This window comes from Aptenodytes forsteri, unplaced genomic scaffold (genome assembly GCF_000699145.1).
Source record: "Aptenodytes forsteri isolate BGI_AS27 unplaced genomic scaffold, ASM69914v1 Scaffold324, whole genome shotgun sequence".
Classification (NCBI taxonomy): Eukaryota; Metazoa; Chordata; class Aves; order Sphenisciformes; family Spheniscidae; genus Aptenodytes; species Aptenodytes forsteri.
In genome coordinates this window covers 480013-507009 of record NW_008795485.1, presented here as the reverse complement: position 1 = coordinate 507009, position 26997 = coordinate 480013, and the positions used below count along the sequence as shown (strand labels likewise).

The following is a 26997-nucleotide window of genomic DNA, read 5'->3' as shown; positions in this document are numbered from 1 at the left end:
CAGCGGAGGGAGATATAAAGTCCGGTGATAAGGACAAACTCTTCATCAAACCTGAACTTTTTCAAATAGCCTGGTTTTGACCTTCTGGTGCCGAGCGTCATCCCGTCAGCTGCTGCCGTGCTAGAATTTGATTCTGCGCTTTGATTCTTCTATTTTTCTAGCCCAACCCTTAAGTTGCAGTTTATGAAAATACCGGACAAACAGCTTATTCTTGGCAGATTTCCAGCTTTATTCCTTAATTGGGAAGAGAGGGAAAAATCTAGGAACTGCTATTTACCTCCTATACCCTAATTAAACTGTTGGGATCTGACACAGCTCACAGCGAAGGCAAGGAAAAGACTTGCACGCACTTTAAATAGATCAAGTCTAATGTTCTTCTGGGACAAAACACTGAAGTGACGTTAAATACACATTAATGAGCAGCAATGGAGCGAAAGTGAAGCAGCAATTGTTTTGTATTCTTAACATCTCAATTAAAAATTTAAAAGGAACATCTTTTTTTTTTTTTCTTCCCCCCCCAATAAGCCTTATCAACATGAGACTACTTAACACAAAACCCCTATGAGAAATCAAAATGCTAGAAGAAATTAAGATTTTTCTGAGATTCTTGATGCCTGAAAAATCTAATTTGAGATAAGACTACAATTGTCAAAATACTTTCCCAAACATCCAAAAATATATTTTTTTTTTTTTAAGAAGAGAGTATTTTAACAGCTACCTTCTCAAACAGAACACTCTTTTCTATATTACTTACTATATGCAAAGATCAGCTAGTACGATATTCAAATTGTGCATTCAGATTTTGTTCCCTTTCTGTTTCATGCTTCTGTCTAAATAAACTCCTTGTAATGCCGCGTAACTGCAGTGGGACCTGAGCAGCCTCCGCTGTTTTGTACAGGCAGTATTTGTTGCCTCAAATTACATCTTGCTGGCCCATAGCGTGAAACAAAAAGGAGTCCGGAGAATTACACATGCATCAGTAACCAAATTAGTTTTGGTGTGATTGTCACCTATTTAAACTCTTTGCAAATTTGCAGTGAGTAAGCATGGAGGAAAACAAGCCAGAAATGCTCTTCAGAATGTCTGTACACAGCCAAAAATAGTTTAAATTACAGTTAAAAACTAAAGTGACAGCAGTATAACTGCACAGGAGCAGTTGCTTCTGTCATCTCATAAGTTATCTCCCTGACTTTTCAGTATACATCCCTGGTATAATAATGCACTTATGAATGGCCTACTGTGTATTACATAGTCATAAATGTATAAATAATGGACTATCTTTATGGATCGTGACAATGTACATATTGCACAGGACGAGCTCTCTGCTGACTCAAAATCTGTACAGAATCTGGTGTACTCTCCCCAGCAAGCTCAATAAAACCCAGAGACAAAGCTAAGCTAAACCCTCTTAAGATTTGTTACATCGCAACTGCCGAGTGTTTTGCCTCGCTTAGGAAGAAGGGATTGCAGTTTATCACTCCTTATTTGTTCTGACTGCTGAAAGCGCAGCTCGGCCATATCCTACTGAAGGCGAGACCAGTCCTGCCGAAGGCTTGATGGGTTAAAAGAAACCAACACAAAATCAAACTTTGATCTTGCTATGAATAATAAGCTTTTGTCAAAGTTGGCCAGCATGAACTTCTGTGCCATACAAACATTTCAAATGAGGACACTAACACTTTCTGCAGAGGGAAAGCTGGACAGAAGACGGGTACCTAGGATGCCAGAATTTCTTTCCTGGTACTTCTGAACTTGCCTTTGATGGTATTTATGGGAATACTCAGACTTATGGCCCAAACCAAGAAAGGAGTATGCCTAAATCTCTTTCATCCCATTTAAGCACATTTTTAAGTACCTTCTCAAAGTGAGCCTACACTGATAAGACCTGTACAAATGTCTGCAGGAACTTTTTGACCCAAGGCTGATGACTTAAGATAATATTAATCTAAAAGAAACCTGCTCTGAAGCCAGTTTATACTATAAACTACCCACTGCGGTGTGTTTTGCATTCTCCTGTGAAGCAGCTGGTATTGGGATCTTGCAGGCTGTTGCACTAAGAGGACCCTTCTTGTGATTTCAAAGATTTTAGCTACAGATGGAAACCCCTTCTCCCCAGAACATAACCCTTCTGCCACCAGATAAATTGCATCTTAATAGGCCAAAGCGTGTTGCTCCTAAATTTAAGTGTATTGTTTTTTCAGCTCTGCTTTGTCTTTATGACAGATGGCACTTAGGAATTAAGGAAAAGGAAGCAAAGCATGCAGCAGAGGCTGAATTTCAGTGTCTTTTTGATTTCATCATTACCTCCTGAAGAAAGCTGCTTACTGCAGAACCTCACCAGGGCTGACGGAAAGCTCACAAGGGACAGAAAGCCACCACTGTGTAAAAGACCAGCACAAAATCTCGGTATAAAAGGGAAAACCCTTTTTCAAGGTCCTCTGAAGATAATTTAAATGACACAAACACTTTAGGCTGGGTCTGTGCACAAGGAAAACCCTTTTTCAAGGTCCTCTGACTGAAGATAATTTAAATGACACACTTTAGGCTGGGTCTGTGCACAAGGGTGGATTTCAAAAAGTTAAATAAAGGATGCCCCCCCCTCCCCCCCCGCAACTTTCTAAATCCTTCAGGTTTGGTTGGAAAAGGCTTATTTCATCTCCACTTAAAAGAAACTGCTCCCAGTCTTTGTTCACAACGGTGTTGTCTTTTGATGTGCAAACTTCATCTGTAACTGAGGTGAAATTCAGAATTTTCTTCTGATGCAGATCAGAATCCAATCCATGGATCCACGGATCTTTGCATCCATGGTACGCCCAACACAACCCCTAACACAGTGCTCAAATAGAGGAGAGGAATAATCTGATGCTGCCTGCAGAGGCAATGCTGGACTCTCATTTCCAGCTGGTGGTGATACGCTTTATAGAAGGTGCTGAGAATTTGGGGGTTGTGAGTGAGGGGGGTCTCAACACATGCTCCTGAACAAGCCTGCTAATGCTTTGCAAAAATGGTAGTGAAACCCCCCCCAGCATCCTGAACGCTCGACTTTTACACAGTGCTAGTTGTTTCTAACACGATGTAGAAGGCAGTGAAAGTTACTGGTGTTATCAGAGCTCCATTCAAGGTGGGAAAATCTACCCGAGCTACTGACAAAACAGAGACTCCCTGCAGTGCAAGAGCTTCAATCTGTATTTTAATATTTTTTCCTTCAAATCACTCCCTTTTGTATTTGCCTAGTTGTGTATGAGAATTTTTGCATCACCGTGGCTGTGTGACAGATAGGCTAGAACAGCTGTTTGTGTGACCCACTGAACATAGTATGACTATTTTCCACTGTCAATAAACACAAGAAAGAAGAGACATTCTCCAATGCTTAGAAAGGCCATGGGTTTTCCTTGCTCATGTAGCTTTGCCTATTCTTGCAGTAAGGTTTCTCTCCAGTTAAAGCCTCCGGTTGGTCCGTGTGTGAGAGGGAGGATGGGGGGGTCCGTGAGCTGCCAAACACCGGTATCTCCCAGTTCTTCGCACGAACAAAACCCCAAGTATGGAATCTGTGTGAAGAGAGATGGAAATAAAGGCAATGAGCAGGGATCGAGCTGTGCAGGGAGGGAGCTCCCCTGAGGGCTGAAGTCCCGCTGTGCTACTGAAGCATTTCACTGTCTTCTCTCTCCTTCCCTCTCCCCGAAGTCCATTTTCAAAAGATGATTGTAGGACTCAGGTGTGACAGCCAGACTTTGTGCGCCATTGTACGTCCCAAAACACTGGGAAAGACAGATTATACCCTTGTAACGTAGTTTAAATATGGGCCAGTTCAAACCAAAGATGTCCTGATGGGTGATGTGGTCCCAAACCCTGAAGGCCAGCACAGCTATGGAGGAGAAATATGGATGCTACTCTGGCTCAGGTGTCCTCAGATCAAGTATCAGCTATGAATATCCCAGAAAGGGTCTGCAAGGCTGGCAGTGGACAATGCCATCTCCTTAGCCAGGGTGGGAGTAAAGCAATGAAGGCAGAAGACCCCATTATAATTTTCAGGCCTTTTCCCTGACCATTAAAAGCTCTTTAGAGTGAAATGAGAAGGGGAAGTGGTGTAGGGCAGAAGTGCCCTGTTAGCTGTGGTTAGGGTGTTTTCGGGACTGGAGGGCACTGTGGGAGTCTCTGTACAGCCCTGGTATCTACAAGCATAAAGCAGAGTCACTGCGAGCCCACTTGAAGGTGGGCGTCTGATCCCATGCTATATGTTACAGAAGCGACACGTTAAGATAAGCCTCTTAAACCAATCTGCTTTACTCCCATGACTTCTGAAATGGATGAAACTCAGTAACGGGCAGAACGACCAGACGGGAGGAACAAAGTGTCCTCTGCCTGGTTAAGCAGATTGCAGATTTCTTTTCTCATTGTAAAGCCAGCGAGCTTTACTGCTTGCTGGTGGTAATTACCTTTCGGACCATCTGTACAAAGTCCTTGGAGTTCTGCGGCGAGAGCCCTTGGAGCTGGCAGGTACAAGCCTCCAGGGAGGACGCGTGTGCCACTATCAGGATGTTATTTCCTGAAATAAAGTGAGGAATGCAGGCTGAGGAGCGGGATGAAGCCAGCTTTAGGGACTGGTGCCCAAGATCAAGCTAACCATTTACAATCTTCAAAATGGGTTCAGTTTATCATTATAACAACACATTAAACTATGTGTATATGGGGGAAAAAGCATGGTTTAGTAACATGTTTAGAGCATTTCTTAATTTTCAGGGTAATGGTTAACTCAGTGCTACTTAGTTTTAAAATGGCTTTCTGAAGAAAACAAGAATTCCGGTGAGATTTCAGCTTCTTGTGAAACAAATACTTTTCTTTTACCCCCAAATTAATTCTGATTAAAACAACCACTTTAATTTCAGTTGCTGGTTTTCCACAGCAATTGCTTTAGATTTCTATTTCCAAGATCCTTTACAACCAATGTCACACTGTGCTATCGAGGTTTGTGGGCAAACTGTTAAAATAAAAGGTTTGGAACGTAGAGACGGATCAGTGAAATGAAATTAGTGAAATCACCAGAACTTAGAAACATCCTATTCCTATATTGTGAATGAAAAACAGTAGCTAGAGATTTTTTTATTTCAATATTGTGTTTGGAGAAATGTTCTACCGTCTTTATGGGTATATATTTCAGAAGAGTAGCTCAGATAGGGGATGGAAGATGCCCCATCTGATGCTGGCAACAGTCAGCAAAGTGCAAATGGCTTGCTTATTCCCTTGAGAAACAGATAGCTTGCATTGGGTAGGGATTCCTAAAATACTTCTGCTACTAAAGTTTATGGACCTTTCTCATAAGCTGAGTGTATCCGAACTCATAGTTCTGACACATGCAGTTGAACCTGGAGTTCCCAATGTCTCTGGGAGAGGGGATGAGAGACTCAGATATGGGGATTCACCTCCTTGAAGAGGGAAAGACTGGTCGGGAATATCAGCATTCACGCCCCGGAGAGCCTGTCTTGTTTTTCACCCCCTCTGTAGCGCTTACCTTTGCCTTTACATTCACTGATGATTTCTTTTGTCACTTGGTAGCTTCTACTTATGTATGTATCATAAGATTCGGAAACCACTAACTTGCTGACAGGAATATGAGGTCTGTGAGCAGAAAAACAAGCATGGTAAATTGGAAGAAGCGATAAAGTTTTAAGTGCAAGTTACAATTCATCTGAAAGTAGCTGTTTCTTTAACTCTTCTAATTCCCCAGATCCCCAGAACTGCGCTTTGTGTCAGGACCACTATGATGATCTTTAAACTTCCAGACCGAGATGTTTACCATTCCTGCATGACGATATTTCAGTTAGCTGGGAAAAATGGTAACTGCTTCCTCTAATGTGGACCAGTTAGTGGAGGCAGCACACGACATGCTGACGATACTTGTGTTACTTTTGCAATGGCATCCAGCAATAACGATGCCACTTTGCGTTTATTTAGTCATGTGTCCTTTGATTAGCAGATTTCGGGGCTCACCCACCCACATAAAGTCGGTGAGTGGCAGGAGAACAAAATCTGTGCTCAGCAGGAGTGGGTGAGCAGGAAGGGACAGCGGGACAAGGACGGTGTTGACGCAGCCGCCTGCGGACAGACGGGTCGGCTCCGCTGGCTGGGAGCTGTGTGGTCACAGCAGCGTGACAAGCCACCGCCCAAGCCGTCTTTGCCAGACTGAGGGCTGCGCTGTGCTACCACAGCTTCCAGCTTAGAGGGTGGGCTGACAACATCTGTGTCTGCCTGAGGAGACCGGGCAGGTACGGGGAGAAACGCGGAGTGTGGAGAAGGCAGATGCTGGCTCTCTTCACTGCTCACGCTTTGATGGTGAAGGGCAGAGGCAAACTGCTGCTTTGGCCATCTGTAAAGCTGCGTTGCTGGGAAATGTCTGGAATTAGCCGGCCTCCTCCCGGGCCAGGGCATTTCAGTGAATTGCCTGGCAGGACTCTGGCCAATACTCAGCTGGAGTAGGTTGATGTGGACAGAGAAGCAAGGGATAGGAAGCAGAAGGCTGTATTTCCGTGCTGTGGTACAAGGAAAAGACGTAACTTTTCCCTCCATCCAGTGATCTGATATATCTACAGGAATTACCCTTGTGAGAGGAGACAGAGAGCAGCAGCAGGGCTGTCTCCCAGTCCCCCACCTAACCAGCTGACCACACAAGAGCAGGCTCTTTTCTTGTGCTGAGAATATTTGTTACGGTCTTCCCAGAAGGCATCTATTTTCTGAAGCGGAGACTCTCCTGTGGTCCAGCTGCTCTGCCGAGTGTTAGCCACGTGATGCCCTTTCAGGGATAAATACAGTGTAAGGACTTCTATTTAGATACCCTCAGAGTGTTGGAATTTTAGCTGCAGACTGGAAGGACGCAGTGCAAGTGGTTTATGGTATAACTAGGTATGAAAAAAATCAGTTCTTTTTTCTTTACGTTTTCCCTTTTTTTTTTTTTTTAATTTTTAATGTTTCAACTGCTTATTCCACTTGAGGGTTCTTAAACACATGGGTGCACTGGGACACCGTAAAACACCAGCGTTTCTGGTGATACCATAAACCACAAAAGTCCAGCCACAAAATCTTTGTCACCGAGCCCATGTAGGTGGAACTCCTGTGTATGTATACTATGTGTGTATTATAAATGTTTTGTTTTTATCTGAGATTGCTCAGCTGGTGATCAGGCTCACATTAAGACAGAAAGTGCTAGTCTCTGCAGGAAGTCATAGCGATACAGATATTTCAGCAGTGAGGTGCAGTGGAGAACTGGAACTGTGTGACCTTTCTGAAGTTTCCTTCTTTGTGGGAGCTCTTTGAGTCTGGCTTGTATAAATGAATCATAAATTTGAGAGTAGGAAGCCCGAACAGATCATCTTGTCTATTCTTTGCCACATGACTATTTCTGCTGGTTTTTTTTTTAGCCTTTCTCTCTGCAGCTTACAGTAAAAAGCATTTGTGTGTTAGGCTGGAGGGCACCACGGCTGCGATGCTTCACTGGGGAGTCAGAGCAGAGAGTCTTGAGTTTCCCTCCAGACTCAGGCTGCAGGTTGCTCCCGGCAGCCCCGCGGTGTTTGCTGGCAATGGTATTGGGAACGCAGAGGTATGGCCATGTGGCTGGATAAAAGGAAAGCAGCAGAGGCTGGCAGCAAAGGCGTGAGTTCAGGATATGGAGCCTAACCAGGCACCAGGACTGGTCTGTGCAGCCGCAGGGGTGGTTGGCAAAAATGCCGAGCTCTGCGAAGGTCAGCTCTGCGCTTTTGGAGCGGCTCTGTCAGGGCCCCTGAAAGCCGAGTGAATTATCTTTGCGTTTCCCTTTTCTGCAAAGTGGGAGGAAAGATCAGTGGTGCTTATCCATTTGCCATTCAAATGTTTTTTAACCAGATGTTTCATTGCTTTATCAACTGTTTTTGGGTTGAATACCATGAAAACCTGAGTCAGAAACCTGCAATTTTTTCCACTGAAAACTTTTCAGATGTAATTGCTGAGAAGTGATAAAAGCTTAGGGTTTAGCTCTTTGACAGAAAACCTCTGGATTTTGATGTCACAGGAGACCCTGAATTCCTGGCACATGTAAACATGTTCCCCGGGGTGATGCAAAATTTACAATTAAGATCCATCACCATGCTAATCATAACAGAGAGACAGACAAGCTTTTTCCTCCGGGGAAGGGAAGGGCAGGTGTCAATGAGCCCAGGATCTGGTTCAGTCTATGAACATGATGGTCAGGGAACCGAGCCAGCAAAACTAGTTCTGTTGGCTGAGCCCAAACTCCTAAGTTTTAGGAAAAGGGTTAAAACAAACAAAAATACTTTGAGGGTTTCCTGGACACCCGAAAGATGCCCAGGATGGAAGGAGTACTGGAAAGAGGACCTCCATGATCAGCAATATAGCTGGACCTTGACAGTGATCTGGGAAATTTGGTTTATAATAAGCCATTCTCAGGTCATGTTCAACACAGCAGCCTCAAGCCTGCTCTAAGTTTATTCTGGGAGCCTCAGCAGCTCTTCCCGTCACTGCTTAAATTTAAAAACTCAGCAGAGTGTTACTCTTCAGAAACAAAGCCAAAAAGCAATGCGAGACCCTCTCAGCCCCCTTTCTGCTACCTGTAGGTTGTATCAACACTTAGAGTAGCTGCAGCTAAATCCACGGGGGGTATCCAGGCAGGTAATGTGTTCCCAGAGACCCACTTGGTCCATTCAAACAAGCCTGGCTCTATTCGAATTTTCAGGTTATTCTCTTGTTGCATACCTGGAAAACGGAGAAAGGAGACCAGATATCAAAGAAAGTAGCTGGGGAGGAAGGCAGCAAGACTTTGCAGCTTTAATACTTCAGTTTGCTTGTAAATTATTTTTTTTCTCTCTAAGTAGTCAGTTGATTAGTAGTAGGTATGAAAGATGAAGTATTTAATATATGTACTTGGCATATGATATGCCAGGGAATGTAAAACTCTGGCCAGCAGCTACATGCAATATACTGAACCTAGGCGTCACTGTATTTTGGAGCTGTTTTTCAACTGTTTCCAATGCCAGGGCACCTCTTGCCTCTATCACTATTTCCCTTCCCAGTTGCTGCAGTAAATTATTCTTACTGGGGGTAGCAAGTTTCCTGGTGGTAGCAATTGCTGTGGGAGCACGCAGCAACGAGCAGCTGCAGGAGCGTGAGCAGGCAAGGGCTCAGGGCATGCTGAGCTGGACGTGTCCACCCATCCCGAACGCACCTCTGGCTTCTGCGGGGGGGGGCGATAAACTCAACCCTGACCGGCAGCTGGTGTTAGGGCCAGCACGCTGCTTGCCTAAGCACTTGTCACGCTGTGCAATTAAAAAAGGGCTCCTTACAGACAGTGTTGCGCTAATGGGAAGTAAACGCCCATGGAAATAATCCTCACCCCAAATTACCATCTACCTGGGTCTCCCACGCCAGGCTCCCTTTTATCTGGTTGGCAGTGTTTTTCCCAGAAAGTGAGGAGAATGCAGCCTTTCCTGCTTGTTGGGTTCTTACCTTTCAGGATATTGTGTGCTGTCTGTACACACCGTAGGGATGGGGAGCTGTAGATGTAGTCTACAATGGTATTAGTTTCTAGCAAGGCTTCACCTGCAAGCAAGTTTCAACACCCGTGAATAAAACCAGACAAATGGCATTGTAACAGCAACAGCAGCGTGCAGGGTATCTGCCACCCAGCAGGGAGCTAAAGCAGCTTCCCAGCTGCACTGCTTGTATTTCAGGAAATATGTGTACCCATCGTATTTTATTTCGGCGGTGTTGGGCACTGTGATGTGCCCAGCTGTGGAACCGGGATACATTTTTCTGTGTGTGTTGCTTCACGTGCATCTGGGTACTTAACCAGTAAGCAAAGAAATCACAGCAGCTTTTGCTCAGTTTTTGCTTCTCTTAGATTTAGCCAAAAAGCAAACAGTGTGCTGAGAAAAATTGTAGAGAGCTTGAATTTAATTTCCTTTCATTTATAAGCCGTAAATCAGAATGATTCAACTTAACTCAAACCCAACTTAATTCAATTGGCTTGATTCTTCACTAGTATAAATTACCATTTCATTACACAGGTGGAAGATCACTGGAAATGAGATACGAATCAACTCCACTATTAGGGTTGTTAATATTCTTGCAATGCCTGAGGGAACCAAATGAGAACAGGAATCTGCTCAGCATTTCACAGACTTGTAGTAAGAAAGAGTTATATTTTTGTTGTATTTGAAGAGGCAGGACAAAGAAGTGGGAGCAAGAAGGGGCTATTAACCTTGACTTCGTACGTTTAATGATGGCTGTAACCATGTCAAACTGATCTATAAATCTCTTGAGAGAAGTGGGGTAATTTAGAAGGAGCGGCACATCTAACAACCCTCCATCATGGGGAAGCTGCTAGTTTGCTTAGGTCATCAGAGGAATTACGGCTCCGGCAATCGTCAAGGTCGAGTCTGTGCCGCTGCAGCGGGGAGTGGTTGCCTGCAGATGGCTGGCATGCCGCAGCCGCGCTGGCAGGTTGATGGTGTCTGGGTCACGTATGCAGTTGCGTACTCGGACCCATTTAATGATACCAGCAAAGTGTGCTGTGATTGCTCCCAGATTCGCCTTCTGTTATGTGCATATTGCGAACCCTGATGCCATGTGGCCGGGAGTCTGAGCATCCTGCTGTTGTACAGTGATTTATTTTTGTTTAAAAAGCAAGTATAATTTTAGCTGCCCTAGTTTGAATGTGACCAACACGAAGTACTCTAAAGGATTTGAATTTGAGAAAATGCTAAGTACTGTTCTCTGAAGCTCCTGTCTTTAAGGGGCTGGGCTCTGCTAATCACAATGCTCAATATGTGCTCTTTGACTACCAAATAATTTTCTGTCTATACACAAACCAACAGGCTCAGAAGTCAGGGACAAGGATGGGGTGGGTGGGAGAACACTGGAAATAATTTGGACTGTGGTTTTGCCACATAAACATAAAGCCAGACAGGCTGATAAAAGTATATTGGTGTAGCAGACTGCAGGTCAAACTTCAAGAAGTCAAGGAAAAAGCGTATTTTGCATGAGGTGACTGTCACACTGCTGCATTTCTCACCAACATTAGTAATAACAGCGTTTTCCAGTGTGGCACGTTTACAGGGCAGTAGCGAACGCTCTGCAACCGCGCTGCTGATGGCTCTGATTTCATACCATGTCCTAGATTTTGTGCTTTGTCTTTTCTTCAGCCGCAGCAGCTGAAGGAGACAAGGTTTCCTTTGAAAGAGGGGGCTTGCTGGGGAAGGTGAAGGGACTTTGCAAAAGTTCTTGAAACGTCTAAATCCCATTAGTTCAGGGCACCCAATTGATTTTTTTTTCTGCCTTGCACTTTCTCTTTCTCTGGCTGGGTGTGTGGGAGGAAGATAGCAAAGCTTCCTGGGCAAGCTCTTGTCTGCTGAGGACAACTTACCAACAAGCCTTGCCTGCGTACAGCCCAGCACGGTGATTGGCGCGTCTTTTTCATAATCCCTGAAACCACCGCTTCTTTGAGGTAAGCTGTGAGGCATATTCAGGTTACTGCGCATATACCTTCCTGTGAGGGAAAGGTTAGAAGCAGTTGCTGGAATTACTCAATCAGAGTAGAGGCAGAAAGCATCACGCCTGTTTCTACCCTCCTTCACCACAACGTCCGCACCTTGCAGGCGCTGCCTAGACCTGGCTGTCGAGTAGTTTTTGCCGTGTAGAACTATCAGGAATCTGACAAAATTAAGTGTCAGTTCAAAATCAGCAGAGAACGTTGCTAATGTTTTTAAAGGCATCTTTAGGACAGATTTAATGCCCCAAAGGAAAGTAATTTTCATCCCACAACAAATGAAACCTCAAATGTTACACTTTTACAGGAGGCTAAAAGGTCAGAGCTCTTCAAACGTAATGTAGACAGAAGTTAGTTGTAAAATCATCCTTTTTTCCAACGATTACAAGATATTGGCATTTTCTGAATAGAAAAAAGACTTTTGATAAATTTCCGATCAGCTTGAATGCTAACAGAGCCTGAAGTTACAGTCTGTTAACTATAGTCTGAAACTCAGGCATACTACTGGGTTGCAAACTCCAATTTATGCCCCAAAAGGCACTCTGAACTGTATCTGTAGAGGTGTTATTTTCATTTAGGACTGAGAGCCAGCTGTGCAAAAGGTTCTCCCGATGGTAGAAGATGTTTGCACTGGACACTGACTACTAACATCATGACTTCATTTCCAAAAGCAATAGTTTCCCAAATATTAGCAAATGTAGTATTTACTCCCTGGGTTATGTTTCTGCTTCTGACTGCAGCCCTACCATCGCAGAGCTCTGTGCTGAGGTGCTCTGCCACTCGTAACTGTTCAAAGCAACGTTTCGTGTTAGGAAACCACAGCTTCCATCTAAGCTTTGTCCCAGGCAGTTGCCACTTTCCTTTCTACATCTAAGCCTGGAGCCTGAGACACCCACGGGAGCTGACTCACCTTTGGCATCAAAACACTGGGACAACCAGTACTTCCCAAAAACGACATCCATCCTTTCCCCGTGTCTGCAGACAAACAGGCAGCGTTTCTGAGGCCCTGGCTGGCTGGTTATTCTCAGGGGCTGGAAGAAAAATTACAGGATGTTTGACCTTCATGAAAGTGCAAGGGTTTTTCTGAGATCTGATTTATGAACGGGAGTCAGGACCAGGCACCTCTTGCTTTACCCTAGTGCAAATGCAGGTACAGGAAACTCTTCTGAACTCGGTAAATTTATGCTGGTATAAAACTGCTAAAGTGAGCAGAGGATGGGGCCCTGCCGCCCCATGCTAAGAGCAGGTTTGGGGACAGCGATGTCTTCTGTGCCTGTGGTTAATCGTGTCATTCAAAAGCTTGTAGAGAACTTTTAACTTGTAACTTCTGATGCAGGCAGTGAAAGGAGACCAGAGGATAAGTTGTCGGGGAAAACCCAGTTGCTTGAAGCTTGCCACTAGAACTGTGTGTGATTTATGTGTGTGATTTATATGTGGGTCCCTACCTGCACATTCTGGCAGATGATAGTGAGTGGCCCCGCGTCCCCGGGTCCTTGGTCTTCCTGCTGTCTTCTTTCCAGAGCTCCGTCAGTGAAGGCTTGAAGGGACGGGGAAGATGTAGTATTCAGAATTGAGTAGGACCTGCCAAAAATAGAAAGATGTTGGCTTTGGGAACGCTTTGGACTTCGTGCGCTCAGGCTGCAGTAAGGACATTTCTGTAGTCTTCAGGAACTGATGATAATTACTGTTGTCATGTTATTACATTATCATTGTATTTTAGTGCTGCCTAGAGAGCACCTTGCTAGGTGATGTACAGGCATGAAGAGACAAATGCCATCTCAACAGGCTTTCTGTTTCCCTAGAAACAGTTTCACAGAACAACAGTTCCCAAACTTTGGTCTGCGAGGCTCAGTCAGCCCTCAAATATTCTCATGGAAAATGCCAGGACCTTCCTCACAGCCACAGGATGCTCACTAACATCATCTGGGAACCAGCTGCACATTACTTACCACGGTCTTGTGGACCAAAGTTTGGAAACTAATGGCTACAGAGAGTTTTCACGCACCTTTGTGGCATCAGCTGTTGCTTCAGTAGAAAGCTGGAGCACAGCCCTGCCTCTCACGCTGGGCAGTTTTCAGGGTTCCCACGCACAAAATAGCTTGTATCCCCTGGTAGGGACATGGCACGCTCAGTCTGGGTGGTTGTTTCTACGTTTTTCAGCGCCGTCTATTCCGTTTCCCATCTACAGTGGGAATTTATTCTCACCAGTGCTTCCTGTTAAGTGTAGCCACAGGGATATAATAGATCCCATTCTCCCTCAAGGGGCTTATCTAATGACAGTCCCTCTGAATAAAGCTCTTATGCCCAGACGTTCAAGGACTTTGACCAAGACCCTCGGGAGTAAACTCTGACAGCAATTAGAGACTGTTTCCCTAGAAACAGTTTCACAGAACAACAGTTCCCAAACTTTGGTCTGCGAGGCTCAGTCAGCCCTCAAATATTCTCATGGAAAATGCCAGGACCTTCCTCACAGCCACAGGATGCTCACTAACATCATCTGGGAACCAGCTGCACATTACTTACCACGGTCTTGTGGACCAAAGTTTGGAAACTAATGGCTACAGAGAGTTTTCACGCACCTTTGTGGCATCAGCTGTTGCTTCAGTAGAAAGCTGGAGCACAGCCCTGCCTCTCACGCTGGGCAGTTTTCAGGGTTCCCACGCACAAAATAGCTTGTATCCCCTGGTAGGGACATGGCACGCTCAGTCTGGGTGGTTGTTTCTACGTTTTTCAGCGCCGTCTATTCCGTTTCCCATCTACAGTGGGAATTTATTCTCACCAGTGCTTCCTGTTAAGTGTAGCCACAGGGATATAATAGATCCCATTCTCCCTCAAGGGGCTTATCTAATGACAGTCCCTCTGAATAAAGCTCTTATGCCCAGACGTTCAAGGACTTTGACCAAGACCCTCGGGAGTAAACTCTGACAGGCAATTAGAGAAGCTGCAGTGACCCTCTGCTGATTCGCTTACATTGTATGGGTTATGTTTGCTTAGTCATTAAAAAAAAAATGTTGTCAGTTAATGTAGATGGCCATTTACTTTGACAGAAGTAGTTGCCTTCACTTGCACTTTTCAGTGCCTTAAATATGTCAGAAGTTGCTTCCTGACTAGCACCTAGTTAGGATAAAATCTCAGAGGGGTTTCATAGGTGTTAAAATAACACCAAGTGCCTCTACCAATGGAACAAAAATAGGTCATCTGCATTTTTCTAAAGAACTCATCTTCTGCGAGATCATATGATTTGCACCAGTTTAAAGATGAAAAAAACACCATACTGTTGGTCCTGGCGTTGGTCCCTTATCTGGTGGAATTAGGGTGCAAGGATGAGACCAAGCTACTGGCTTATTCGGTCAGGTGAAGATGCCATGCAGAGAAGCGCTGGCAGGCAAGGGGAGCGGGAGGTGGGAATCAGCCGTGCCGGGGACAGCACTGTCGATCCCCGTCCAACAGCGTGAGGCAGCAGCCTTGCAGCAGCCACTGTGGACACAGCCCTCTGGCAGCAGATAACCTCTCCAGCCTCCTGCTCTTACTCGTTCAGACCTGACCTTCTAGGTTTACAGATTCTTATAACTATTTATTTTGTTCATGGTGAGTTCTCAACAAGGTCTGGGCTTGCCCCAAGGAACCGTTCCTCTGTGAGGAGCTCACTGCCCAACTGCAGATAGAGCATCAGAGGTCAGGGCAGCAAACACCTCTGAGTTAGGCACGGTACGATTCTGAGGTGCAACAACAGTGCTGGATCTTGAAGAGGAGTTAAATATAGGCAGAAGAGCTTTGTGGATAAGCTGAGGGAAATATTACTGGGTGCTGCGGTGAGAAATCATGTCTAACCCTCCTCCTCAGAATATATGCATGCGCTATATTGCAGGCAGAAGTACACTCGGACCACGCTTCCAGCTGGCAGGATAAGGCCAACTCTGATCCAAAAGCTGCCCGAGCGCGTTAGCGTGTGCCAAGCCCTGGGCAGCTAAGCCCTGAGCGGGGAGCACGAACAGATGTTTATCACTGTATTAAGTGGTCAGCTTGGAGTGCGGGTGCAGCTAGCACAGATATATCCTCACTGACCCGAAAACTTGAATATCTCAATGTGAGAAGAATCTGAATTTCTTAGCTAGGCCCCATCTCTACTGCTGTGCAAAGTGGATCTTGAGCCTGAGCTCTCTGTCTTCACTTCTGTGTTGCAGCTTCCAACCCCTCATCCTATCTCAGCCCTCTCCTGCTTTGCCCATACGACAGTCTTTTAAGGATGCTGGCCTGGAGAATACTAAGGATTTGTTTGGTTACCCCTCTTCCCCTTACCCCCAGGAACTGCTGCACAATTTCTGAAACAGACTTTCTCTCTAAGCCCTTATTAAAAGGCCACGGACGCTGTACTATCTATTTATAAATGCTAGCATTCGCTGCGAATGGTGATGAGGCAAAGGCATACTATCTTGCTGCGTCTGGAGGAGAGCCACCAGCCTGACTTCAGTAGTATCTCCTTGATGTTGCTGGAAAACAGAAACCGCTGAAGCTATTTCAGCTTAGTCATCTTCTAAGCGTAGGTCATTGTTTGGAAGCTTTTCCCAAAGGCTTGTGGTTCCTCTGCTTGGCAGAGACTGAAGGCAGGCAACAGCATCTACTGTCTTCTGGATGATGCCTTGCCTTCACTGCTCTATCAGTGATACTGCTGTGTCCCTGCAGGCAATGTCCTCCCAGTCAGGAAAGGCCCCTTGAAGAATGGAGATGCTGCAGCAGTGGATGGAGAAGGGGTCTCTGTCACGGCACAACAGCGCTAGTCCTCAGCTCTGCGTAGGAAAAGACTCCTCTGCCGCATCGCTCATCATTATCTAGAGGAGAGGGATCCCCGGGGAAAACGAACCAGCCATTGTTGCAGAACGGGAGGAAGACAGAGTGGAAAAAAACCTACTGAGGCCCAAATATAGCTTGAAAAATTAGGGCTGTTTTTCCTCCCCCTGCTACTTGTGCCGAGTCTGATTTCTCAGGCTTATTAAAGGGGCAAGGAATAGCTTTGGCATCTCATGGGGAGCTGAAATAGACTGCTGTGTAATATCTACAGCGCTTCTATTGATTTTGGGGCAGAGGTGGTGACTATTTCTGGCTTTGCTGGTAATGGCAAAGCAGTGCAGGAAACCATCACAAGTTTTAGCTTTTGGGTGGTGCTGGGTCCGCAGATACAAAGATAGCACGCTTACTTCTCCCATATGTCTTTGCATGCATATGCGGAGAGCCCTGTGGTCTTGGAACACTTGGGTTTTGTGGCTTCTGTGGGGCAAGTAAATTCTTGTACCTTTGCTGGGCTTCCCACTTCCTCTGGGCTCTGTGTGCTGAGGGTGGAGAGTTTCTTCTTTTGACTTGGTAGCCCACTAATTTTCAGGCGCAAAAGGCAACTTACAAAATACCCTGCAAGCAGTTTGCTGGGGAGCTTTTAAGGTAGATATACATATGTATCTTTAATACTGGATCTGTAGTTTGGATTCGTTCCAAATAGTTTCAGCTCACCAGTAGCTTCTGCTGCTACCAGGAGAGGATTTCCACCTTGATACCGTACAGGGGAAAAAGTATTTTGTTTTTAACATAACTATGGCCAGGTCCTCTCCTAGGCTCAGTCACTAACAGATCTCCTGACGTTGATACAAACGCAGCCGGTTCCTCCCCAAAGGAGGGTCCAGTGTTTGTTTCAGAAAGGTTATTTTTCACTCGTGTGCCCTTACTGAGGGGATGGCAAGAATGGGTTACACAGACTTAGGATCTGGGTTGCGTTGTGTGGGATGCTGAAGCAGTTTGTCTTCAATTATTTTCCAATCTATAGCACTGATCAGAGACAGAATGTTTCTCCTCACTGTCCCCAGCAGGTCCAGTCCTTGGCATGAGAAGAAATCATGCAGGGATGTGCCACAGCCAGCAAAGAAACGTAGTTTAGGTGTACGGAAAATCCTTGGGGTTTGCAGAATAGAAGTGATACCGTTCCTACTTTTAGTAGACAGGGAAAGGATTCGGACCTGGAGTGTCTCAAGACACAACCTGGTTTCATGGGCAGTAACCCTGCCCTGAAGGCAAAGCCTGTTCTCCCCTATTAAATAGATCATCAAGTTTGTCTTAGCATGGCAGCCTGTTGGTCTGCAGCTGAGGTACAGACCTTACTATAGGGCAGGGACATCTTTTTGTTTTATGTTTGTACAGTGCTAGCCAGGAAGGTCTGTGTGCCGGGCAGAGCTCTTGAGGCATTATTTGGGTATTAGCCATAAACCCCATGTCCTGCAAAGGCCACAGTTCAGCTCCTGCCTCACTTGAGCAGTGCAACAGGGAAACCTTTTTCAGGTGAAATGTGCAGGAACTAGCAATCTGATTTTGCTATACTAAAGATTTGATCAAATATCCCAGAATAGCATTTTGCCTGTCATATCTCTTGCGTGGTATAGCCAGGGTGCTGCAGCCCAGAGTGAGCTGTATTTTCGTGATGATCTCAATAATGCATGATTTTCACTTGAAGAATGCAGTCTCTTGTGACTAGGAGGGAAAGCTCCATGGCTGTTATTTCTTTCTTCCTCTGCAGGGATGAAACAGGACGTGGCTGTGTACACAGAAGCAGCACAAACCAGCCCCCAGGATCACAGCATCGCTTGCCAACAGCACCCTCGGTCCCAACACCGTGAGCTGGGTCCCATCTCCTGCACCGCGGCAGCTCTCCTGCAGTCCCGGTGAGTACTGCCATGCTTACTTTCATGTCTACGAAATGAAGGTATCTGTGTGCCGTTTTTCTCTTACCACAAGGATCCTACTGTGAATACCGTGGCCTAGACAGCAGTGGGGCTTAGGTTGTCCTTAGCTTGCTATATTGTTTTGACCAAATGACATTCGGTAACCTAATATTCCCTGCGGGAAGCCGTTGTGTAAAATGAGACTGTTTCCGGGTATGTAATAATGTTTTTGATAAATGCTCCATATTGCATGCTCCGATTCGTGATTTATAGTCTTTAGCAGTAATCAGGGAAGGGGCATTTCCTTTCTTTGCTTGTCTGGAGGCAGAGGTGCTGGAGTTACAAAACATTTGGCTTTCCTTTTAGTTGCTGCTGCAATAGCAATTCCTTCCCATGCTAGTCCCTAGGCCTCAAACCCTTCTAGGCATCGTAAGAAAAAAAAGCAGAATCCACTAGAGCAGGCTGCTGCAGTGTATGTGGACCCGAGACCATTTTGGCTGGCAAATTTTAGGGGAAGAAAGGATGGTCTTGCTGGGTTGCAGACTGGAGGGTCTGGATTAAGTCCTGTCTTCACGCAAACACTCTGATTGACTTTGCCCATGTGTCTTGATTTTCATTTCCTTAAGCCCTGGTTACTGAAGGTCTTTCCTTTCCTCGTAATGAAAGATGAGTTGGAGTTTGATGGTGACAGACTCGGTATAACTAGGTTTGTTCTGTTTGGCTAACATATGGATGAAAGCCCTTTATCAGTGGTGCTCTTTTCTCAGAGGGCAGGCAAGAAAAGAATAGATGGTTTTGACAGGAGAGGTAAATGAGTGATCTCTTGCTATGCTTGTCCCTGCCTGATGGACTTCTGGGTTGGGGAGGACTCAGGGCTAAGCTGGTGCTGGTTTACAGAAGGGCAGTGGTTGGTGGCAGTCGCATTGGGAAGCCGGCCTGCAAGCTATGGTTGCCCTGTGCCTGCTCTCTGTCTGTCATTCACTATGTTGCATGTGTTAAGCCTGAAAAGTCACAGACAAAGAAAAAGACTGCTTGCCCTTTTTGCTCTTTTGTTTCCTGTGTTTTGCTTGATTTGAGGAGGACTTGGATCAGGTTCTATTAAGTGCCGAGTTAGGTCAGTTCCTCTGGCTGTCCTGTGCTGACATGGGTTACTGAATGCTTGCCCTTTCTGCTCAGAGACCCTCCCCACAGGTCACATTTGCCCACTGAAATCTGAAATATGAACTGTCTGTGTTTTGTTCTGTATCTCCATCCCTTCCCTTTGTAACTAACCTGCTCGCTGGTGTGACCATAATCAAACTTCTGTACCCGCATGGTGCTTAACAGGGGGGCAGCAGGCAAGAACGTGCCTCTCCCCTCTCCTTACATACAAACTACTCCCTATGCTCCAGATTTGTCAAAGGTGTTTGGGTGCTTAGAGATGCAGACAGCCTTGCAGGAGTGCCCAGACCCACCCCTCAAGCACTAGTTTTTCACTGCTGTTTAACTAATTCCCATCAAAATCAAGAGGCATAAGGTATAACCTTATTCAAAACGTAAGGTCTGCATTCTCATTGAAGCCAACAGCAGGCAGGCAACTGACCGCTTCTGAAAATCTTGCTAAGTATCTTAAGAAACATTGCTGATCCCAAGTCCTTTTCCCTGGGGAATTATACACAGCAGATCTCGCTTCCCAAATTAATGCTCAAATTTAAACCTTCCTTATCCTAGTCCCACCACAGAGGTGTCTACACAGCAGTGGCTCTACAGCGGCCATCTGCTCTGGCTTCGTTAACCAGCAGCGGCGATCCTATGAGTAATAGTTGCTGTAACATCTTAGCTAAATAAATCACATTGTCCTCTAATCCCATGCACAGGGATAGCATCTGCTCTTCCTTTGCTTATGAGATGGGGCTTTGTGTGCCAGTATGTTTCCGCCAAGAGACCTTCTCAGCAGCCCTGGGAGACTCTTCACTTACCCAGGTGAAATCCCAGCTGCTGAGCCCCCTTTTTACAGCAACAGAAACTGGACTGAGCAGCTTTACCTACCCATGAAACACCCAGGTCCCACATTCATCCGCCTTCGTGATGTAATTTTCAGGCAGTAGCCCAGAACAGCCAGTTGCAAGGGAAATGCCATAAATCCAGCCCTCACTTGTACTGGTTTGTTCCACTGGGGACATGAAAATAAAATCCCCTGGGACCAGCTCCAGTTCATCATCATTCTGGGGGGTGTAAGGATAGATGACTTGCAGAGTCTGGGGGAGAAACAGAAGCACAAATGAATGAAAGGATTGTTAATGGAAGGGAACCTTTAGCAGAGTGGGGCAGGAGCACTCCCATACCGGACCTTTAACCTTAGCAAGGTGTGAACAGCTCTCCTTGTAATGCATCACTTTGTGCTTTATCCAGGAAAGCTTTACCTTCAGGGAATTCCTGCCACTTCCCACTCTTTGCTGTTGGAAAGCTTTTCTTGGTATTTACTCCTTCTTTCCTCTTTGATTCCAGTTCTGTCTTTGATAACCAGGAGGGAAAGAGGGGGGATGATTTTTTTAGAGCGAGCAAAAACATGACCGTGTGCCTAAATCTAAGCTCCCTGTTAAAAATGGAACCGAATTCTTATTGGGACCTGGAATTTACACAGCTCTAGTGGTCAGTGACCATTTTTGGTTTACCTACTCGTGCTTGATCTGAAAGAGCAGTTCTTGTTGCTGTTGCTTTTGAAGACAAGGCAGAGACGCTGTTGGGAGGCTAACAGGTTTGAATCCGTGACACCCTGCTCTCAAAACTGTTCAGGAGAACGCACAGGAAAAAACACAGGTGGTGAGAAATACTGGGATGTGGCCACATTGTTTTCTTTGTATTTCCTAACATGAACAGGATTAAGTTAAAAGGTGGGGGAAAGATCAGTGAGTATAATTCTGTAATCTTCTCTTCACTGGAGCATGAGGAATCCACACGTATTAAATGTCTATCAGCAACTTTCCTCAGAAATGGCTACAGCAGTCCCCCATTTAAAAGGAGAACAAACATGTCATTGTCCCTGGCCAAGCCTAACTTCTGCAATGGCATCACACAAAGAAAAACCGTAATCTGCTGAGCAGCTCTGATCTCCTGATGGTGTCAGCCCCTTTGCTCACTAATCCTCCTAGACTATTTGCGGTATCTTCAAAGGAAGATGGAAACTAGTCACTGTCACCTGCTACCACAAGGCCAAAACTTTCACACATGGCTGCCTGAAGTTATGCAAATATGTGAGCTGGTTTTCAGCAGCAGCTCCCTTTGCAATCAGTGATAGCGTTGACTGCTTGTAGCTTCTAAAGGACAAGATGACTCTTTGGATAGGAAAGGAGGCTGTCACACACGGGAAGCATGGCCTGGGCTGGGTCAGAGCGCCGTGCATGAGCGACTTCAGCTCTCCAGAAGCTTTGGCACGTGTTTACTCTGTGGTGTATCGTGTGCTGGGCTAAAATAACTTTTTCCCACTCCGCCACAGGTTTTGTGTGTCTGATTCTGGACAATGCACTTTGGTAGGGTTAATCACCCCAACCTTAGGAGCCTAGTTAGCTGCCTAAGCCTGTGCAGGCACCTTCTGGAGGTTCCCTCCTCCAGAAGTTGATTCATCCTGAGATAGACATCTTGGACAGGTCAGATGACTCACTTTCTGGAGGTGCCTGTTTCCCCACACCGAGCCTCAGTGCAAAGGGAGCCGCAGAGTGGCTCAGACTTAAGAGGTCTAACTTGGGGATATTTACAGGGAGGTGAGATGAATCTCATGCGTGGTTTTTCTATGCCCAAGATCCCAATCTGCAAAATGGAAATAATATCTTTTTTTCTGTACATTGTGTCGGGCAACAACATTATTAAACTATGTAAAGACACTTAGATGCTGCAGTTATAGAATCCATGGGTAATTTAAGTATGTAGGCCAGGAGGGTAAATGTTTCTTACACGATGAAACTAAATGCTGTGATTAATAATAATGTCAAGTCTGTACAGAAGAAATGGATAGCGGTCAAGTTAATATACTGGCCTGGTTCTTGAGAGATCAGACCAGCTTACTTTGAGCTAAGAGGAGAGTCATTGTTAGAATTAATTAATCCAGCAGGACATGGTTCCCGCAAGAAGCAAGACATGAGGTGGGTGAAATAGCAAGTCTAGACAGTATGAGTAAAAAGCAGAAAAAGACAAGATGGTCTGTTTGTTAAGATGGCTGGTGGGATGTGAGAGATCTATGTTCTGGGTGTCCTTGTGGGACCTGAGGCAAGTTCCTTAACGTCTGTGTAGTCTGCGCTGTGTATCCGTGCAGCTCTCCGCAGCGGACATGGCAGTCCTCATTCAGCTCACAGCTTGTGAGCACTCTTGAGCTGCAAATGCAGCTAAAACAGCCTGCGACTCTGCTAGGTCCTCTTTTTTTTCATTTTTGGACTGAAACAAGCTCCAAAAATTTACCTCATGATTAACAAATCGTATGTCTCGGGAGAATATCGCGGCAACCCAGTCGCAGCCCAGCTTGACATCGATGTTCTGCGCTAACTTCTCCAGTGTGGGCAGGTGGCTGGTCTGGAAGTGATAGGCCAGCGTCACGTGGAGCTGCTTCTTGTGGGGCTCCACGTGAACATCTGCAACAAGAAGATGTCAGTTAACAACAAGTGACTGTCGAGATTAGCAGCTTTTCGAAGGTGTAAGAGTGTCTATCTCCTCTGAACAGGAGCTGGGAGCCGAACTTTTAAAGGTAGCTCAAGTGGAACAAATTGTAGGGCAGTTTCTGAAAAGACTTTGGGGAAGTCAAACGTGTTCCCTATATATGTTGCACCTTGGGTCAAATTATTAGAGATTTGTGGTATGATTCAGTCCTGAGTCACACCAGGGTGGTAGACAAGGCATCCTTGCCAAACTGCCAAAACTCATTTGCAGTCAGAAAACAACGGGTTTCTGGATGGTGTGATAACAATTATTGTAATTTTGAACCCACTGGGTCTTCTGCCAGACAAGACACTTTTCCAGGAAAGGGGTGTCCTTTCTTTCATTAGCAGATGAGGATCTCTCCAAAATAAGCAAGTTAAAAATCAAAACTTTTACTCTCCCTCCTCTGTTCTCTCTCCTACAGTAGCAATTACAAATCCATGGAATTTACGGGTTTATGTGAGTGGATTAAATCTTTTCCCTGGACATTAGTTGGATTACCAGTTTGCCCACTGAGGGTGAGGTATTCCAAAATTGTGGAAACAGACATTGATATGATAATGATTCAAAATGATCCTGCAGAAAAAGAACCTTTATTAGGAAAAGATTCCAGGAAGCAGAAAGGTGAAAGTATGTGAAATATTGGGACTCTTCCAGTAGATGTGGAAATTGTAGGATACATTGTTTGCATGTAATTTATTCTTGCTTATTCAACCAAAAATTGCAATTAAATTTGACTGATTATTCAGTCAAAATTGCAGCTATTCAGAGACTTGGCTCCAAGTGCCAGCCAGGGGTAGCTTTGCAAGCTCATCCATCTTTTTTTTTTATTAGCAAGAAAAAGTATGCTCTGGATCTCTGAAAAAGCCCCAGAGACTTTAGTGTGATAACCTGACCAAGCTGTGGACTGCAATGCAGCAATCGGCTTCCTGTAAGAAAAAAACGATTTGTCTGAATTGGAGCAGTCGCAGGGGTAGAAGCTTGGTGGGAGCCATTGACGCTTCCTTGTTCTGGGTCAGTTTTTTGGGTTAAGAACTGCCCTTTCTGACTGTGTTGATTTGGAGGGTAGGTCTACGCTGTGACCTGTTTGCATCCATAGAATCATAGAATAGTTTGGGTTGGAAGGGACCTCTAAAGGTCTAGTCCAACCCCCCTGCTGTGGGCAGGGACATCTTCAACTAGATCAGGTTGCTCAGAGCCCCGTCCAGCCTGGCCTTGAACGTTTCCAGGGATGGGGCATCTACCACCTCATCCACACAGAGCTCTGTTTGCATCTCAGAAATGCAGCAAAAAAACCAAACGCAGCCTTTACAAGGCTGAGGAAAGTTTTGTGACAGTGGCTTGAGGTAGCGAGTGGAGCAGGAAATGCTCAGCCTTGCAGACAAAGCGTCTATCTGAAAGGTTAAGGAACCACCAAATGTCAACTTCCCTTTCAGGAGATAACACTTGAGACTAAGCGTGAGGCGATCTTTCAACTGAAAAAGCACTGAAACCCAAAGCACCTGGCGGGGTGTTCCTCTTGGGCTCTTAGCCTTCAGGCTGCTTTTAAAAATCAGGTATTGGCTTCATGAACTTCGTTTCTTCATACCATCGAAACTTTGGTTTCTGAAAATGCCCAAGCCTTGCCCAAGCCGTGAGCTCTTTGTAGCTACCAGCATAGTCACTCACCTGCTTTAGAAGCAGCCTCTGCAGCGAAGTCTGCAGCAAACTTCTTGAGCACCTCAGCACTTTCTTCCTTGACAAAAAGCCCAATGAAGTTTGAGGATGTGTAGAGCTCCAAAGGCAGAGGGGCAGGGAATTTGCATTTCCACCGCATCACGGTGGCCTGCAGTGCTTCAGTGAGAGCATCGACCTTGCTGTCCTCGCACTGCCAAAGGAAACGGGACAAGTATTTTTCAGGTGGAGAATCTTTCCTTACGTCTGTGCTTAGCTCTCTAGTGCACTCAGTAGAGAAAGGAAAGGCTTGCGTGGGTGGGCGTGAATGGTCTGCCTTTGCCGTTATGCAGTGAGAAAAAGCACAGGGTCACAGAAAACGGTATGTTTAGAAATCATCTGCCCCTCCCTTCTCCTCAAAGTGGGATCAGCTATCCCCAAGTAACCTTCCTAACCTCACCCCACCCCCATTCTCATGTTAACCATCACTTGAGATTATGAGACTTTGGTCTTCTGCTGCTGCTCTTCCCTGAAAACAACCCGCTTAAAAACCAATTACCTCCTCAACAAGCCCAGGCATCAGGCGGTCTGGTAACAACCCCCCGCCCCTGAAATCCCCGAGCACAAACCCTTCTGCAGCGACTGAACGAAGCGTGTAACGTCTCCAGTCTGGACCTGGCAAGGGCTGCTCATGAATGCATGCATAAAGGCAACGGAAAGAGGAGCTCTGGTTTACCATAAAGAACTGGCAAAGGGTGATATGTGGGAAAATGTTGTGAGCTTTGTTCTTCCCACAGATCTGCTTTGACTGCTGCCAGAACTCGGACAGCTTCTGAGCCAGGGGTCCGGTGGGGCGCAGGTAGAGGACGTACTCCCGAGGCAGGGTGTCATCGAGGAATGGGTCACCCACATGGGAGAAGAGCCTGAGAGGGAGAAAGAAATGTTAGATTGACAGATAAAGACGATTTTTTTTTTTCCAGCAACATCAGCTTCCCCTGTCCTCACTCCCTTTCGTTCTCCCTTTATGGAAAAAATCAGCTCTGGCAGGTCAGGCAGAGAGGTGCGCTGTCTCACTTGCAGCCCATTACCACTACTAAGTAATACAGAAAATTGGTTTTTAGTTTCAGACTGAGGCTCTGAAGATCTGACCTGGGTCACCGCTTCTGCCTTTCTGACTGCCGGTGCGCAAAACGCAGGGAAAAGAGCACTAGAAATTGCTCAACATCTTTGAAAAGGCAGCTCTCAGTTTTCTGTTTAGGTGCTAGGGTGGAGAGGGTAGTGGTTCCTTTCTCTCACCTTTTTTTTTGCTATTACTCAAGATCACAAACTCTCTCAGACAAGGCTTGTTTCTGGATTGCTTATTTACAGTGCTTAAATAATGTCTCACTAATTTTGCTAGTGCTTTTCAGATAATGCCCCTGTTTAAACATTCCACATTCTAATGGCTCAAATCTTAAACATTAAATTCACTGATTTCTTTTACTCTTTTTAACATTTATTACTTCATACCAACCAGTCGCATGCTGCTTGAACACTTCTTCCACCTGTCGATGCCAGTGCTTTTTGTCTGAAGAGAGAACAAAATAAAAAGAGTATTTCAGTGATGCTGGATTATATGGCTATAGCCACATCTATTGCTTGAACCTCGGGTCCTCGCTGGGGAAGGGCTGCAACGGTGCATTTAGAAACCTGTGGGATACGCTTTCCAGACTGACTCCCTCAGCCCTGGGGCTTTCTTTCGGACGTGCTGCCCGTCAAATCGACGTACTCTGTGTGAGGGGCAAAGCCATGCGGCCTGTTCAAAGTACGAGATACGGACCTCTGGGTTTTCCCTGCTTGGCCTGATGTTTTTCCGGATAGCGAAGCACCGGCTATTGGCATTTAATGACCTCTTTGCTGGTCATTTGCTCAGCATGAAAAGCGAAAGGTTTGGGTCTGGAAGTGCAGACGTTGCAATAGCACCGAGGACAAGAAAAATGCAACTGCCACCAGGGGGCACAAACCAGAGATTTGTCAGGTTACAATAACCTGCCACAGTTTGCTGGCTCCCTTCAGTCCTCGCTACGCTGAAAGCGCTCTTTTGCTTATTCCCCTTCAGCATGCCTATAAATCCCTTTTCAGCCCAGCTAGGAAGACCCAAGTCTTCTGTTCAGCAAGTTGTCCAGTTGCAGTACAAACCGGCACAGTGCTGTTTAACTTGTAGACATGTAATAGTGTTTTCCAAATGCTCGACATCAGCACTGAAATGCAGCTGTGGCTCAGCTCAGCTTTGTAACGCTAGAGACTGCCAAACTGAGGAATTCACCCAGAATCCAAATGGCATAAATATTTAGCAAAAATTATGAATGAAGGAGGCAGAAAACGATAGAAACATTAGGGTTGTTGGACAGAAGTCAGGCTCTCAGCTGGGTGTCAGGAGGCAAATTCCCCATTAATAGATGATTTCAG

General features: G+C 45.6%; 1 protein-coding gene across 1 annotated transcript; it reads right to left on the bottom strand.

Annotated features, from left to right (window-relative positions):
- Positions 1–3209: 3209 nt before the first annotated feature.
- On the bottom strand, positions 3210–26180 carry UBASH3B (ubiquitin associated and SH3 domain containing B). The gene is given in 14 exon segments (XM_009281282.2): positions 3210–3548; positions 4437–4546; positions 5510–5616; positions 8595–8739; positions 9490–9582; positions 11408–11530; positions 12441–12561; positions 12976–13111; positions 20260–20468; positions 22663–22832; positions 24565–24763; positions 25286–25472; positions 26063–26139; positions 26142–26180. Coding segments are annotated over 14 exon segments (1854 nt in total). The 3' UTR covers positions 3210–3410.
- Positions 26181–26997: the final 817 nt, after the last annotated feature.